Source organism: Melitaea cinxia, chromosome 9 (assembly GCF_905220565.1).
Source record: "Melitaea cinxia chromosome 9, ilMelCinx1.1, whole genome shotgun sequence".
Classification (NCBI taxonomy): Eukaryota; Metazoa; Arthropoda; class Insecta; order Lepidoptera; family Nymphalidae; genus Melitaea; species Melitaea cinxia.
In genome coordinates this window covers 14,345,017-14,360,442 of record NC_059402.1, presented here as the reverse complement: position 1 = coordinate 14,360,442, position 15,426 = coordinate 14,345,017, and the positions used below count along the sequence as shown (strand labels likewise).

The 15,426-nt window shown below is 37.6% G+C and overlaps 1 protein-coding gene across 1 annotated transcript; it reads right to left on the bottom strand.

Annotated features, from left to right (window-relative positions):
- Positions 1 to 200: 200 nt before the first annotated feature.
- Positions 201 to 3,250, bottom strand: LOC123656166. Its single transcript, XM_045591873.1, has 2 exons — positions 1,801 to 3,250; positions 201 to 217 (listed from the first exon to the last, which is right to left on the bottom strand). Exons 1-2 carry the CDS (start codon positions 3,248 to 3,250, stop codon positions 201 to 203), a joined length of 1,467 nt encoding a protein of 488 aa, XP_045447829.1.
- Positions 3,251 to 15,426: the final 12,176 nt, after the last annotated feature.

Genomic DNA, 15,426 nt, shown 5'->3' with positions numbered 1-15,426 from the left:
AACAGAATATACAATTTCTTTGTAAAGGTTCAAAGTTTACTTCTTATTTATGTTAAAGAAGATTTTTTATGTGACTTTTACCGCATTGTATTTGACTTATTCCATATTTAACTTTAAAATTACTCTAACAATTAAAATATAATCAAACATTAATAAATGGACTACAGTATATTATATTCAAACAATAGAAAAGCTAATTGTTACTTGCTATATTTTTCTGTTAAAAAAGATAAATTTAAATTATGTTTTTTTTTTTTTTTTATGACAAATAGGCAGGCATTTGACCACAATCTCACCGGATGTTAAGTGACGATGCGGTCGAAGGTGGAGCATGCCTGCCTAATAACAGCCCATTCACTCTGGCCTTGAAGGCACCCAGATTGTATCGTTCGGGAAACACAGACGCGGGCAACGAGTTCCATTCCTTAGCTGTGCGCATCAGAAAAGTAGAGCCAAAGCGTTTTGTGCGCGTAGGTGGCATATCGACGACATAAGGATGGAACGATCGACCGCGCCTAGTGTCCCGATGGCGGAAGGTTGTTGGGGGAATTAGATCGTGTAATTCCTTCGCACACTCACCGAAATATATTTTGTAGAACACCGACAGACGAGCTACCCTACGCCGATGATCGAGACTCTGCAACTTGGTGTCTGTCAGAGTAGGGTCACCTATGAGTCTCTTAGCTCGTTTTTCCACCGAGTCCAAAGTTGCCAGTTGGTATTTGGCGGATCCATCCCAAAGATGGCAGCAATACTCCATACAAGACCGAACTTGTGCTTGGTATAGTTGAAGCAGCTGTTCTGGAGTGAAGTATCGCCTGACCTTAGAGAGAATACCTAGTTTTTTTGCTGCAGTTTTTGCTTTGGACTCGATGTGTTGCCCAAAGTTCAGGTTGGACGATAGCTCTACACCGAGGAGCTGTAGGGAGTCGGTAATTTCCACAGAAACATCCCGGAAAGTCGGAGCCAGGTGTAAAGGGCTCCGTTTAGAGGAGAACACACACGCCTGTGTTTTTGTAGCGTTGAACGTGACCAGATTGGCATCGCCCCATTCGGAGACTGCCTGGAGGGCGACGTTCAAGCGGCTGACCATATCCTCTCGACAAGACTGGATAACATCCTTACTAGCCCTTGCACTCGAAAAGTATCTGTCCGTCACTGTGCAGTCGTCAGCGTACCCAAAGGTACCGGGGACGAGCAGATCGTTAATATGCAGCAGGAAGAGGGTAGCGGACAAGACTGATCCCTGAGGAACACCAGCGTCGATAGCCTTTTGGTCCGACGAGTACCCGTCAAGGACAACTTGTATTGAACGTTCGCTCAGGAAGTCAGAAATCCAAGTGCAAAGGCCAGGTGGAATGCCATATGAAGGAAGCTTGCTTATAAGGCTCGCGTGCCAAACCCTGTCAAAGGCCTTCGAGATATCGAGAGACACCGCAAGTGCTTCGCCGTGTTTGTCAATGGCCTCACTCCAAATATGTGTGGCATACACTAGAAGGTCCCCAGTCGAACGGTGCTGGCGGAAACTGTACTGCCGGTCGCTGAGGAGATCGTTACCTTCCAAGTGGGCCAAGAGTTTGTTGTTTAGTTCACGTTCCATAGTCTTACAGAGTATGGATGTGACCGAGATGGGACGGTAATTGACAGGGTCTGCACGACTACCTTTTTTGGGCACAGGCTGCACGTTGGCAAGCTTCCAAGACTTCGGCACTTTGCCAGTCTTAAGTGACAGGCGGTACAGGCGTGTAAGAGGTGGAGACAACTCAGGGGCACAGGTACGCAGGACTATCGCTGGTATACCATCCGGTCCGCCGGCCTTGTTTACGTCTAGAGTTTGCAGGATTTTAAGGATCTCCTTTTGGCGTATGCGTACTTCTGCCATAATGCAGTCAGCACGAGTTGAGATTGGTGGTGCTTTTCCTGCAACAACCAGACGCGAGTTCTCAGCAAAAAGAGATGCAAACAAATCCGCTTTCTCTTTTGCAGAATGGGCCAGTGATCCATCAGTCCTCAGCAATGGTGGAAGTGACGGCCGACAAAAGTTAGATTCAACGGCTTTTGCCAGGGACCAAAACGCTTTGCTCCCAGAAGGGTAAGAAGCTAGTTTGGCCCCAATGCGGCTGATATGGTTGAATCTAGTCCTGCGTAACGTCCTTTTACATGCCTTGGCGGCTCGGTTAAAAGCTTTCTTCAAATTCCGAGAATTTGGAGACTTGCGCGCTCGAGCTTCAGCCCATGCAGTGTATGCCGACCGCTTTTTGGCTTCTGCACGATAGCATTCCGCATCAAACCATGGGCGAGCTTTTCCATTCGTCGCTACGTCAGAGTATGGTATAAAATATTCCATACCCTGACGTATTACCGCGGTAATGGCTTCAGCGCAGCTCGACGGATCATCAGAAGAAAAGCATACCTCTCGCCAAGGATAGGACGAGAAAAAGTGACGCATCTCATCCCAATCCGCTGCCTTATATCGCCACACCCGTCTTGGGCCACATGGGGATTCTTCGGGTGGGGAACAGACGGATATTGATTTTACCAGACAGTGGTCAGAAGTACCCAGTGGTGCAGAAACTTTTATTGAGTACCTGTCTGGATCAGTTGTTAAAAATAGGTCTAAGCAGTTGGCGGTATGAGAGTCTACGTCTGGTACCCTGGTAGCACAATTTACAAGCTGGGTGAGGTCCAGCGTCAAGGCTAGTTTACGCACTTCTCTCCCAGCATGGTCGGTCACCTGGTATGGGTACAGCCACTCCTGGTGGTGGGCGTTGAAGTCCCCCAGGATGACTAACTGTGCCGAAGGGTAACGCTCTCGAGCCTTATCCGCCGTTAGGGTAAGATGGTCACATAACTGAGTTGTCTCCACGTCTCCACTGTGCGAACGGTAGACACAGGCATACAGGATTTTCTCCTGTCCTGTGTCCACCAGAACCCATAGGATGGAGTAACTGGATGTCTCAAGGTGCTTAAGACGCTTGATGCAAATGTCATCACGGACGTACACACAGACTCCGGCACGAGGTATGAACCTGTGCTCCAGAGAATACCCGGGGTAGCTGAGGTACGCCGTGTCAGCCGGACATCTGATCTGCGTCTCAGTGAGGAACAGCAGCTGCGGTTTTTCTGTTTCTAGGTGGTGGTGGACAGATTCGAGATTGGAGTGCAGACCTCGGATGTTAGAGAGGTGCACTTTCAGTGGGAGGACGTGCAGCCGCTGTGTATACCTTTTTTTATTTTTGTGTGCTTTCATGTGGAGTGAATAGGTGCTGGGGAATGCGAACTGGACGAGGCGGCATCCTACCTACCAGGTGTCAGACTCTACACCGCCGCACGTAGGGAGACTGACGCGGAGACTGCGGGGACGCCCGAGCCCCCCCAGAATGGCTACCTGGTCCTCCCTTCCGGTCGCCAACCGGCAAGGTAGAACATTCTGGGATTTTTCGTCAGGTGGCGGGGCAGCCTTTCACAGGTGGCTTTCCTGCTACTTGGGCCCCCAACTTCCTACGGTCGGCCAGCGGCGGCACCGTGCCTCGGATCCCGCTACCCTCCGAAGCCAGGCACCCGATGCGGCAGTGATGAGCAGACAGAATCGGTCACATAGAGTGCCACAACTACCCAAACACATCCCCCAAATGGCTGCTCTGGGACCCGCCCCGGAACACGGCAATTGCCGTTTGGCGGCGCGACTTTACCCAGAGGGTGGTAATTAAGCCACGGCCGAAGCCTACCACCTCAAGAATTTTGTCGGCTCTTACGACAGGCCTTCTTGCCGGGCCGTAGGAAATTGTATTCTACTGCCCGTCCCTACACGGGGAATGTGTTATTACAGTAATAATTATAATCGTAACATTCTCTACGTGCCTCGGAGAACACGTCTGTCCTGGTTGTTTTTTTATGAATTAAGAAAGGGGTTCAGTTTGCAGTTACAAAAAAAATATATTCCAAAATAAAAGTAGCCTAAGTTCCTCCTTATTACATTAGCTAGGCCCAGCCCCTTTCAGAAATTAAGCGGAACAAACAGACAGACAGACAGACAGACAAAAATTGTAAAAAATGTTATTTTGTTGTATCTAACATGTACACATCCATATGCATTTAGTAAAAAGCGGTTATTCTAATAAAATTATTCACTAACCCGCAGTAACGTGTCAAGCTCGATTACGTTTTATTTCTTCGCCTTACGGAGAAGACAAATTAGTCCAGCGTGGTACACTTACATGTAATTTCTTTTCAGCTTTCAAATAAAGGTATATGAAAAAACGGTTAAAACTGTAATAGAATTAAGCGATAACTCGCTCGTAAATTGAAATGTCAGCTGATTTCTTTTTATCTTTTAATCTTATAAACAGCACGCCCGTCTTTTTGCGTTCTAGAACGTAATTACTGAGTCGAAAGCTGATTATTTACGGAGAATTATAGCTGTCTGTGTACTGAATATATTATTATTTATCATATATGGATTTTAATTAAATTTCATGCTTTAAAGCATGCACAAATACAATGTTACCAATAATATTATTATGGGTCACGATTTCTTGTGCATTGTGTTGACTGCCTATTTAAAGATCATCCAATCTCTTCTATTCAACATATTAAAATATATCTGTATCACGAAAAGTACAAATGATAGTTTACTTTAAGTCATTAATAATATGAAACAATAATTATTAATAATAAAAAGTAATGACAACGACAAGATAAAATTTAGATAAAAAATCGATATGTAATATTACGAGTAAAACTTTTTCTCAATATGTAACAATTTAAAACGCTGAATCTATAAAAGAATATTTGTAAGCGAAACTTTAAACCAAATTCAAGTACCTTAAGGGACTTTGATATCACGTCGGGGTCACCACTTTAGGAACTTTGATGTGTCAAAATAAAAGTTTTGATCAGAAGGTATCGATTGAATGTTGTGGCAGCCACATACCGTATTCCGTTACTTAAACTTATGAATAGATATTTTGCTAGATAAGCAATGTATTCTTGATCCAGATGAAAGCGTGATGAGAGCAATAAATCAAGATGACCAAGCCATTACATTTGTATAACGTTGTTTGTATTGACTTTGTAGGTTTTCAACCGACTTCCAAAAACGGAGGAGGTTCTCGATTCGATTGTATTTTTTATCGGGGTCTATGTTCCTCGGATTTTTTTACTGGGTAGATGGTGGTAGGTGATTATTATCATGTTTTTTTTTTTTTTTTTTTTTATTTGTAACATTAAGAAAAGCATACATCAAATTATATTTACTTGCAATAGCCCATAAGCTTGTCCGCAAGTAACAGTCTCTCACATTTTACATAAGACTTGTAATATATTGCTATAACATTTACAATCTACAGTGGTTACAAAAAACATATTTATACTACGCTTAGATAATTTTTGCTAAACAAAGTTTTACGTCTACCCTACTTATTAAAAATTGTTTCGTTTTTATTAATTAAACAATACTATCATCGACGGTATGGTCACAAAAACGATTACAAGAACATACGGGTGTAAGCGAGATAGTTAATTTGTTTTTATTTGCTCAGAAATAGCTAGCAGTATACAGGTTGTTATGGTAAATTAGTTACTATATTCATATATATTTTACTTCTATTTATTAATTATTCAAAAACAGATAGCAATAAAATACATATTATTCATACATAGATATATCCATTTATTAAATTTGAGTTTTTTAATATTTCTCATTTTTTTACCCGACTGCCAAGGAAGGGTTATGTTTTTCGCGCGTATCTTGTATGTATGTATATTTGTATGTAATATTCTTTACTACCTCATATTTCCAGAACCACTAAACGGATTTACATAATTGAGGTATCGTTAGGTTCGTCTTAGCTGCCCAAGTGTTCTTAGATAGGTGACATTAAAAAAAATCAAACATGGCGGCTGCGCGAAGCCATTGTAGTTAATGAAAATAAAATTTTTTTCTCGAATACTACAATATGGGTATCAAATTGAAGGGCACAATACAAGGATTTTAAAAAGGTATATCATGATTATTATAACCGTAATACTAATAAAGAAATACAATATTAAAGTTTAAAAACTGTGGACTTTGCTCTTTCCCGCGCCTATGCCATGCCAAACTCGCCTCCTAGGCGACGATCAACTTCGGGGGGTAGCCTTTCTAATAAAATACAATGGTTACAAAATAATTGTGTTTGCTCGCAAACGAAAAAAAAAACCGACTTCAATTACATCGACAAGTTATACAACGTAGATCGACGAAAAAATAGTCAAGCAACTACGCGTTATCAAAGATTACTCAAAAAGTAGTTATCAGATCTCGACAAAATTTATATGTAACCACATGATAAACATCAGCTTTCGATTAAATTAAAAATTATCAAAATCGGTACACCCAGTAAAAAGTTATTACGGATTTTCGAGAGTTTCCCTCGATTTCTCTGGGATCCCATCATCAGCTCCTGGTTTCCTTATCACGGTACCAAACTAGGGATATCCCCTTTCCAACAAAAAAAGAATTATCAAAATCGGTATATCCAGTAGAAAGTTATGCGGTATAATACAACGTAGGTCGACGAAAAAAGCGTCAAGTAAAAACACATTATTAGATATAACTCGAAAAGTAGTTGTTAGATCTCAAATAAATTTAAATGGGACCAATTGGCACACACCACCTTTCGATTAAAACAAAATTTGTCGAAATCGGTCCACACGGGCAAAAGTTCTGATGTAAATTACATAAAAAAAAAAAAAAAAAAAAAAAAAAAAAAAAAAAACAGTCGAATTGAGAACCTCCTCCTTTTTTGGAAGTCGGTTAAAAACATACAATTAAAATTACAAATAAAAATTAATAAATGCCACACCAATTTACAATTACATTAATAAAATCAATAACAAATACATAATACCAAATACAAACAAATAATTTTAATAATAATTTCATTATATTAAAACTAATAGTTGTTGACTTAAGCAGTCACCTATTTGTTAAAGGTCAGGCTTACGTTGCTTTGAGCAGAGTGAGATCTTTCTCCGGGCTTGCTATCAGTTCTCTTGACCCTAAAAACTTACTTAATCAACCACATGATGTAAACTGTTTTAATGAATTGAACCGATTACGTAATTTGTCTGACTAAAAAGACATAAATAAAATAATAATTTAAAAAAAAACAAAAAACCCGCCTGCGTGAAGAACAACTAATAGAAAATCAACTGAAAAAGCTGGAACAAGATAAAAATTCAATATGCACACAAAGTCAGCGAAATAAATAGAAACAATATCAAACATTTTGTGCTGTACATTTAAAATATATTAATACGGTAGTCCTTCGAAACTTTATGCAACGTCGTAGATAATATGCAGTCGGAGGCATGAAATTGAAGGATAAGTCAAATCATTCTCTCTTTGTGCATGTCTCCGACTGCATGTTATCTACGACGTTGCATAAAGTTTCGAAGGACTACCGTATTAATATATTTTAAATGTACAGCACAAAATGTTTGATATTGTTTCTATTTATTTCGCTGACTTTGTGTGCATATTGAATTTTTATCTTGTTCCAGCTTTTTCAGTTGATTTTCTATTAGTTGTTCTTCACGCAGGCGGGTTTTTTGTTTTTTTTAAATTATTATTTTATTGCAGTTGTTCACAGAAATATTTTTTAAATTTGTATTTGTAATTATCTTTTGTAATATCGAAAAGTACAGTTCTGGGTATTTGGTTAATTATAGTGGGTATCAAATATCTATTTGTGCGTTTACCGTAATAGTTACGAACTTTAGGTGTAGCGAGTTTGTTTTGTGTACTTGTTCTTGTTGTGATTTTATGGTTAATTTTAATTTGAAATTCCTTTTTGTGAAATTGTTCCATTAATAATAGCATCTGAAATTTCGTATGCACAGGTAATATTTTACAATATTTAAATATTCCATTTAGGTTGTTTTCATTGTACAATTGATTTTTAACTTTTTTGGGTATTATAATTTTTAATATTTTTAATTGTAGATTTTGTATTTTATCCTAGTAAGTTTTAAATGTTTTACCATAACTCGTTATTCCATATGAAATAAGAGACTCAGCAAGTGCATTAAAGAGATTCATAAGAATGGGATACGGAATTTTGTATTTTAGAATGGCAAATTTTGCTAACACAGCCCGTAGCCTGTCACATACATACCCAACGTGTTTACTCCAATGAAATCTTTCGTCCACAATTAAGCCTAGATATTTATATTGATTGACCTGTTCTAAAGAAGTACAATTACAGTTTATCCTAACATCTGGTTTGTGAAGGCAGTCGTGGCTGTGTGCCAGTATTTTTATTGGTCTTTCGTTTTTGTTAGAATGCGTCGAGCGGATATGTACAACTTTGGTTTTAAGCGAGTTCAATACTAATCCTGCGTCATGCGACCACATGCAAAGGTTGGTAAAATCAAGTTGTAACATTTTCTCTGCCTTTGCTAGGTTTTTGTGATTAAACACGTTGAAGTAGCGACGTTTAAAAAATCGAAGAATTTTTACAAACGTATGGACTTTACTGTTGACAGAAAGGCTGGTTCATTTTTCTCCCGTAGAATTGCAATTCAAAGGGAAAACGCTGTAAGCATTCTTGCTAAGCGGCAGAAGAGCAATTTATTATTCTTTTAAGTTATTTGTCCATGTATGACGCCGCGTTGGCGCAACGGTTACAGCCATGGATTGTACTTGTTGCGCTGGCGGTTGCAAGTTCGATCCCCGCACATGACAAACATTTGTATTGGCCATACATTTCAAGTTTGTAGCTGTTATAGTTTCGAAGATTTCGTGATGAGCGAGTCAACCTACTATCCCCGGTTTTAACCTCAAAAGAGAGTTGATTTCTAAAGATAAATTATTTGAACACCTTCTCAACATCTATAGAACATATATTGTAAACATATATTTAAAGTTTCTTACTTCAAAAACATAGGACTTTCATACAAACTTCCAACCCTCGTTTTATCCCTTTAAGGGTCGAGTTTCATAAAATTCGTTCTTAGCGGATATTTATCGGGATTATTCGGGCGGATATTAGCGGGCGGATTAGCCCGTTGGCGCAGTTTGTAGTGACCCTGCTTTCTGCTCCGAGGGTTGTGGGTTCGATTCCCACCCCGAGTCTGGGTGTAATATAAACATTTATTTATATATCTATATATATATTATTTATAAGTATGTTTATCGAAAAAAAAATATGTAGCTATATACCACTCGGCTGTTACCTATAACACAAGCATTAAGTTGCTTACTTTAGGAACAGTGTGTGTATTGTGTAAATATTTATTTATTTATTTACGCCCTATAAGAAACCTACCTGCCAGATTTCAAGTTTGTAGCTGTTACCGTTTCTGAGATTTCGTGATGAGTGAGTCAACCTACCATCCGCCGTTTTAACCCCAAAAGGGAGTTGATTTCGAAAGATACATTATTTGGACACCTCCTCACCATCTGTAGAGCATACATTTTAAATTTCAAGCCTCTTACTTCAAAAAGATAGGACTTTCATACAAACTTCCAACCCCCGTTTTACCCCCTTAGGGGTCGAGTTTCGTAAAATCCGTTCTTAGCGAATGGCTACATCCTATAGGTACGTCCTATAGGTAGGCACCTACCAAATTTCAAGTTTGTAGGTGTTATAGTTACGGAGATTTCGTGATGAATGAGTGACCTTTCGCTTTTATATATATAATATATATAATAGATACTAGATTTAGATCCACCAATTATATTTTGTTTGTACATGGCAGGCAACTATTAAACTATTTTAAATTAATATTCAACTGTTTCAACATAGCCGCGAGCAAATACTAGTACAATATTATAAATGAATCTTCACAAGCTGGCGGCCACTTCGCAACGCGCTCTGACAGACGTGTTAACAGCTACACCGCTTAATGTTTAATTGACTTCCATCTCTAAATATTTCATGCTAAACTGCGCTTGTAACACCCTCCACGAGAATATCACATGTACATATTATTTAACAACGTAAAATACGTAAATATTTAAATTTCAGATAATTAAGCATTCTTAGGGGTAGTATAACTATAAATGTTTGACATATACACACTAGTTGATCTAATTATTCTCTATTCTATTCTTAAGGTAGGCAAAACAGTAAGTTGACAATATCGTCAGTGAAACGAAGGTGAGAGATGAATTTACCGTTGACGTTAATGCTTCGTTCCCCCCAATCTAAGGTCTTAAAGACATCCTCCAGCGCAGTGGTAAACAGGTTTGGTGATATTACATCTCCCTGTGCTGTGTGGCTACGGCACTAAAGAATTTAGCCACCCCCTCTCTTCCCGTGGGTGTTGTAAGAGGCGACTAAGGGATAACAAGGTTCTACAACCACCTTGGAACTTAAGAAGCCGACCGATGGCGGGATAACCATCCAACTGCTGGCTTTGAAATACACAGGCCGAAGACGGGCAGCAGCGTCTTCGGTGCGACAAAGCCAGTACTGCGGTCACCAACCCGCCTGCCCAGCGTGGTGACTATGGGCAACACACATGAGTTCACGCTATTTTTGGCGTAAACTTGTGGAGGCCTATGTCCAGCAGTGGACTGTATAGGCTGTAATGATGAACATCTCCCTGTCTTACCCCATGCCGGAGGGAAATAGATCTTGTTCTCTGGTCCTGGACATGAACGGTCATCGTTGCCGCGTCTTACATACATTTCAGTATCTCGATATATCGCCAGTCGATTTCATATATCACACGAAAAAATCGAAAACCAATTTCTGATTTACACAGCTAGAAATGAAAATGCCTCCCGTCTATGTATATGAACTTTTCAGAGGACTACCTATGTTCATTTTGTTAAGAAGTCTTAATCATCCCAGCCCTTAATAGGAGCCAGTGTATAATGTTTATATATAAAATGTAAAACCCATTGTTTTCGTGAGAAATTATAGTACATGTGTAATTTATATATCCACCGGCCACGCAGCAACATTTAAATTAATCTAATCGTTCTAAACGAAATATCAAACTAATATAATATACATCTTTGTCTAGCAGTTAATAATAATGCATGCATAATGCAAATATAGGAGAACATGTTTATAACTACAATCTACATATTTAATTTGCTAAAATAAAACGCAAAAAACTAGATTATATCAATGTTTACTCATTCTTAAATATCTTGTAACTAAGTAATAAATAACTTAAAACCTCAAGAATTTCGTAATAAAAAAACACCATCCATCAATACTATCCCCCTATATACCCTTTAAGTAGCTTAAAACGAATGAAATTACCAATATAATCAATATTTAATATTAATGAAACCGATCACCGTGAACGATAAAGCCTAATCCATCAGAATTAATTCAATAGATATTCTGTTTAGTAAGCGACGGTATATGAATCGAAGAATCGCTCATTTACATGCAAATGTTGGTACAGCCGTATTTCAATTTGAAAAACAATCAATCTGGTAACTTTTTCGATTAAAATTTTTACGTTTATGTGACATATTTTTACGAATTCGATTTATTCTTTAAAAAACATGGCTTAGAGACTGCCGATAGGAGTGAAAACTTAGAACTTTAGTATTAAAATTTTGAAATTTTATAATGTTTGAATAAAGATATACTGCTATAAGCATGTCGGTGACGGGAACGCACAAGATTTCACCCATCCAAAAAGCGTCTAACGCGCACAGCACGCGGCCGCTCCATACGTGCCAGTCATGAGCATGTCTGCGACGCAAACCCATAAGATTTTCCCCTACCAAAAAGTGCCCAACGCGGCCAAAGATATTTTCACTTAGAAAAAAACAATAAATTAATTAATGATCTACCACTCAATACTTAATCGGTTACCGATATTCATTTTGACATTAATAATAAATATGACAGAAGTCATTGACAATAAATTTGAAAATCGCATGACAACTATTTTTAACCAACTGCAAAAAAGGAGAAAGTTTTCACACGACTGTCTTTTTGTTGCATTTATTTTTACTCAGGGTACCGATTATGATGATTTTTTAATCAAATACTGTTTATGTGGTATTATTTAAATTTTATTGGGATCTGATGAGTAATTTTTTTAGTTATCTCTAATAAGACGTACTTATTTCATTGTCAATTTTTTTGACTACCTACGTTGTATTACTTGTCTATATAATTGGATTTTTCCATGTGTGAATAAAAAGCAGCGTGGTGGATTAAGTTCTGATTCTTGTCCTATATGGAGAAAGAGGCCTAGGCCCAGCTGTGGGATACTACAGGCTGAAACGATCAATCTCCTTCTTATAGACTCTATTCTACTCAATATTGGCGAAATAGTCTGTGCTGTTTAGGCATCATTGAAAGCCGTTGAATGAAGAAAAAGCATCAAAAGTAATATAATGTTTAAAAATTTAATATAAAACTTTTGCTTAATATAAAAGGTTTGTTTATTTATGTTACTCAGGAAAAAAATTCATGATAAGATTGTCCAAAGAGTTCTTACGTAATACAAGTGAGTTTCTGTTGCCATACTGTCAACCCTAACTTTCAGATTCATATTTATTCAACCAAAAGATTTGAATAAAAATAATCTAATATTCGAATATTTCTTTGATGTTTTTGATTCGTAAATACGTAACCTATAAGCCTCTCTTTCTTACTGTACTTAGCTTTAATGTTTTATATAACGAATACATTTCTTTAACAAGATATGTTTAAATTATATTACGGGGCAATAGTTTGTCTAATATCGTGTGCTGTATTTCAAGAATATTTATACATGATTCTGTAAGAAATTAATGTACAAAAGTTTTATGTAATATTTTTATTAATCCTAACAATATTATAAATTACTAGCTGACCCGTGCCCACTTATTTGGGAATTAATTATTATTTTTGTGATGCAAATATAGAGTAAAGTTTTCATCTCGCTCGCATTTCTCCGACTTGATTTACATACACTATTATTTTTCACTGAATTTTTGTTCAATAAAAATAAAATATAGGCTATATCACTCCTGAATAGTGTAGCTTTCTCTTAGTGAAAGAAATTTCGTGATCGGATCAGTACTTACGAAGATTACCCTCTACATACAAACAAAGATAGAAACTTTATCTCTTTATAATACTAGTATAGATAAATGCTAAAGTTTGTGAGGACGGATGTATGTATGTTTGTTGCTCTGTCACATAAAAGCTATTGGGCCGATTTTAATGAAAATTGGTTCGTACATGCTGGAGATCTAAAATAGTGCAAAGGCTACTTTTATCCCAACATTCTCACGGAATTAGAAATTATGCGGCTGAAATCGCGTGGCGCTGCTAGTCTTTTACTAAATTCAAATATGCCGTATCCAAGATAATCAAGACATCACTAAAGGTTTTGTACATACAATTAGACACCCAAAGTTCAATTACGAGTAAATATATGGGTTTGTTAGCTAACCTTATAATTATATAATATTTTTCGATTTACTTGGGTTACGAACTTACGGTATATTAATTTCATTCTGATAAATTCTATCTTACGATTTCTTTTTACTGTTATTTTTCAGAGAGCGATCAATTTTGTTGTCTGAGTTTTCTTCCCGCTGGCTATAACATGCAATTCTAATATTGACGGTTGGAAATAAAAGACATTTAAATTTTTTATTACAATCTCTATCCTCGGTTCGATCGGTGCATAATGTGAAATAGTAGTATATTGTTGACGTTGGTTTTTATAACTAAAAAGCTGTACCCTGCACGCGTTGCTGCGTTTTTTTATCTTTTTGGTCGTACCAATTTAGAAACCTTTGTGGGCTTATGCACAACACTTTGTTGAAGATGACGACATGATCAAATGCATAGTTTACGATTCTATAAAGGACATCAGACAAACATTCATTTTTATATTATAGGTATAGGCATTTTGACAAAATTGTTGACTTATTTTGTCTTCTTTGTCTTATTTGTTGACTTATCTTGAATTGTTGAAACAATTAATCATTGTTGTCATGAACTTCAAAATAGTTATACCTATAATCAAAATTTTAAAATACAAAAGTCAGTTCTCTTTATTATTATTTTTTTGTGTTTGAACTAACTCTTTTTTATTAACAAGTAACCAATAAGATACAAAATGTATATTATTAATTGTAATTATTAAGATACAAAATGTATGTCTTTCTAGTAAAAGTCGTCTGTCCTTGTAGTTAAACTCCTGGTCATAATTTTGAGTCAATCAATTCAGCCAATTGCGGTCCACTGCTGGACGTAGGCCTCCCCAAATTCACGCCAGACATCCCGGTTTTCCGCAATCCTCATCCAACCTACACCGGCAATCTTACGTAGATCGTCGGTCCAACGGGCCGGAGGACGTCCCACACTGCGTTTGCCAAGACGCCGTCTGCTCCAACGGCCATCGGTCCTGCGACACAGATGACCAACCCACTGCCACTTCAACTTGCTCATTCTGTAGGCTATTTCGGTTACTTTCGTTCTTTCGCGGATAGTCTCCCAATCTTTGAGAGAAACCCCAAGCATAGCCCGTTCCATTGCACATTGAGTGACTTTTTTGTGAACCAGTCCCTTCGTCAGTGTTTACGTCTCGGCTGTTAACACAGGCAGGAAGCATTGCTCAAAGACTTTCGTTTTCAAGCATTGCGGAATCTTGAGTCAATTTTGAGTAACGTATCAATAATAATTCGCTGAGTGATATTCCAGTCAAAATTTAAAATATATATAGCGATTATTTTCTAATTTTGTCGTGCAAAATAGTGCAGACAGGGAGGGTAGGATTGGCTACGCGCTTGTGACGCATCCTGGTACTGCAAGCGTCCATATACTACGAGTACGGTGATCGCTCACCATCAGATAGACTACATGATTATTTGTCACCCAGAGGCTTAAAAACAGAATATTTTTATGGAGATTTGCTTATTGAAATCATTATGAAAAAGGTGCATATTGACGCCCCCGGGGAATAATGTTGTAAAGTGCTATTACCACGGTTTTAATGTTTTTACATTTTCGGCATCTATAGGTCGTAATACATCCCCTTGTTTTTTTTTAGGATTTTTTTTTGTCTAAATACCCATGTAGTTAAAAAAATGTTATTTTTACCCTCCGGAAATCATATCACAGTTATAACCCATAATAATATCCTAGTCATATAATATGGAACGAACATCTATCTCAATAAGCTGGTAAGTCATTATACCATTTTATTTACGTAAAAAAATGGATAATTAATTTCCGTAACACACGTTACCGCAAAGTGTTGGGTAAGTGTTGGTCGGTAAACGTACATTACTGCTTTATTATTAGCCTAAGTTTCGATACGATTTTACGTAAACTTGATTTACAAACTTAATTACGAATTTTAAGTGCTGTTTACGTGTGACACGGTAATAAAATGGTTATTTGCCGTTACTTAGTATACACATAATACAAAAATTAGTAGTACACATTTTTGTCAATTTCT

Coding starts and splice junctions, on each gene's coding strand:
- LOC123656166 (XM_045591873.1), bottom strand. CDS start 3,250: ATGAAAGCACACAAAAATAAAAAAAGGTATACACAGCGGCTGCACGTC.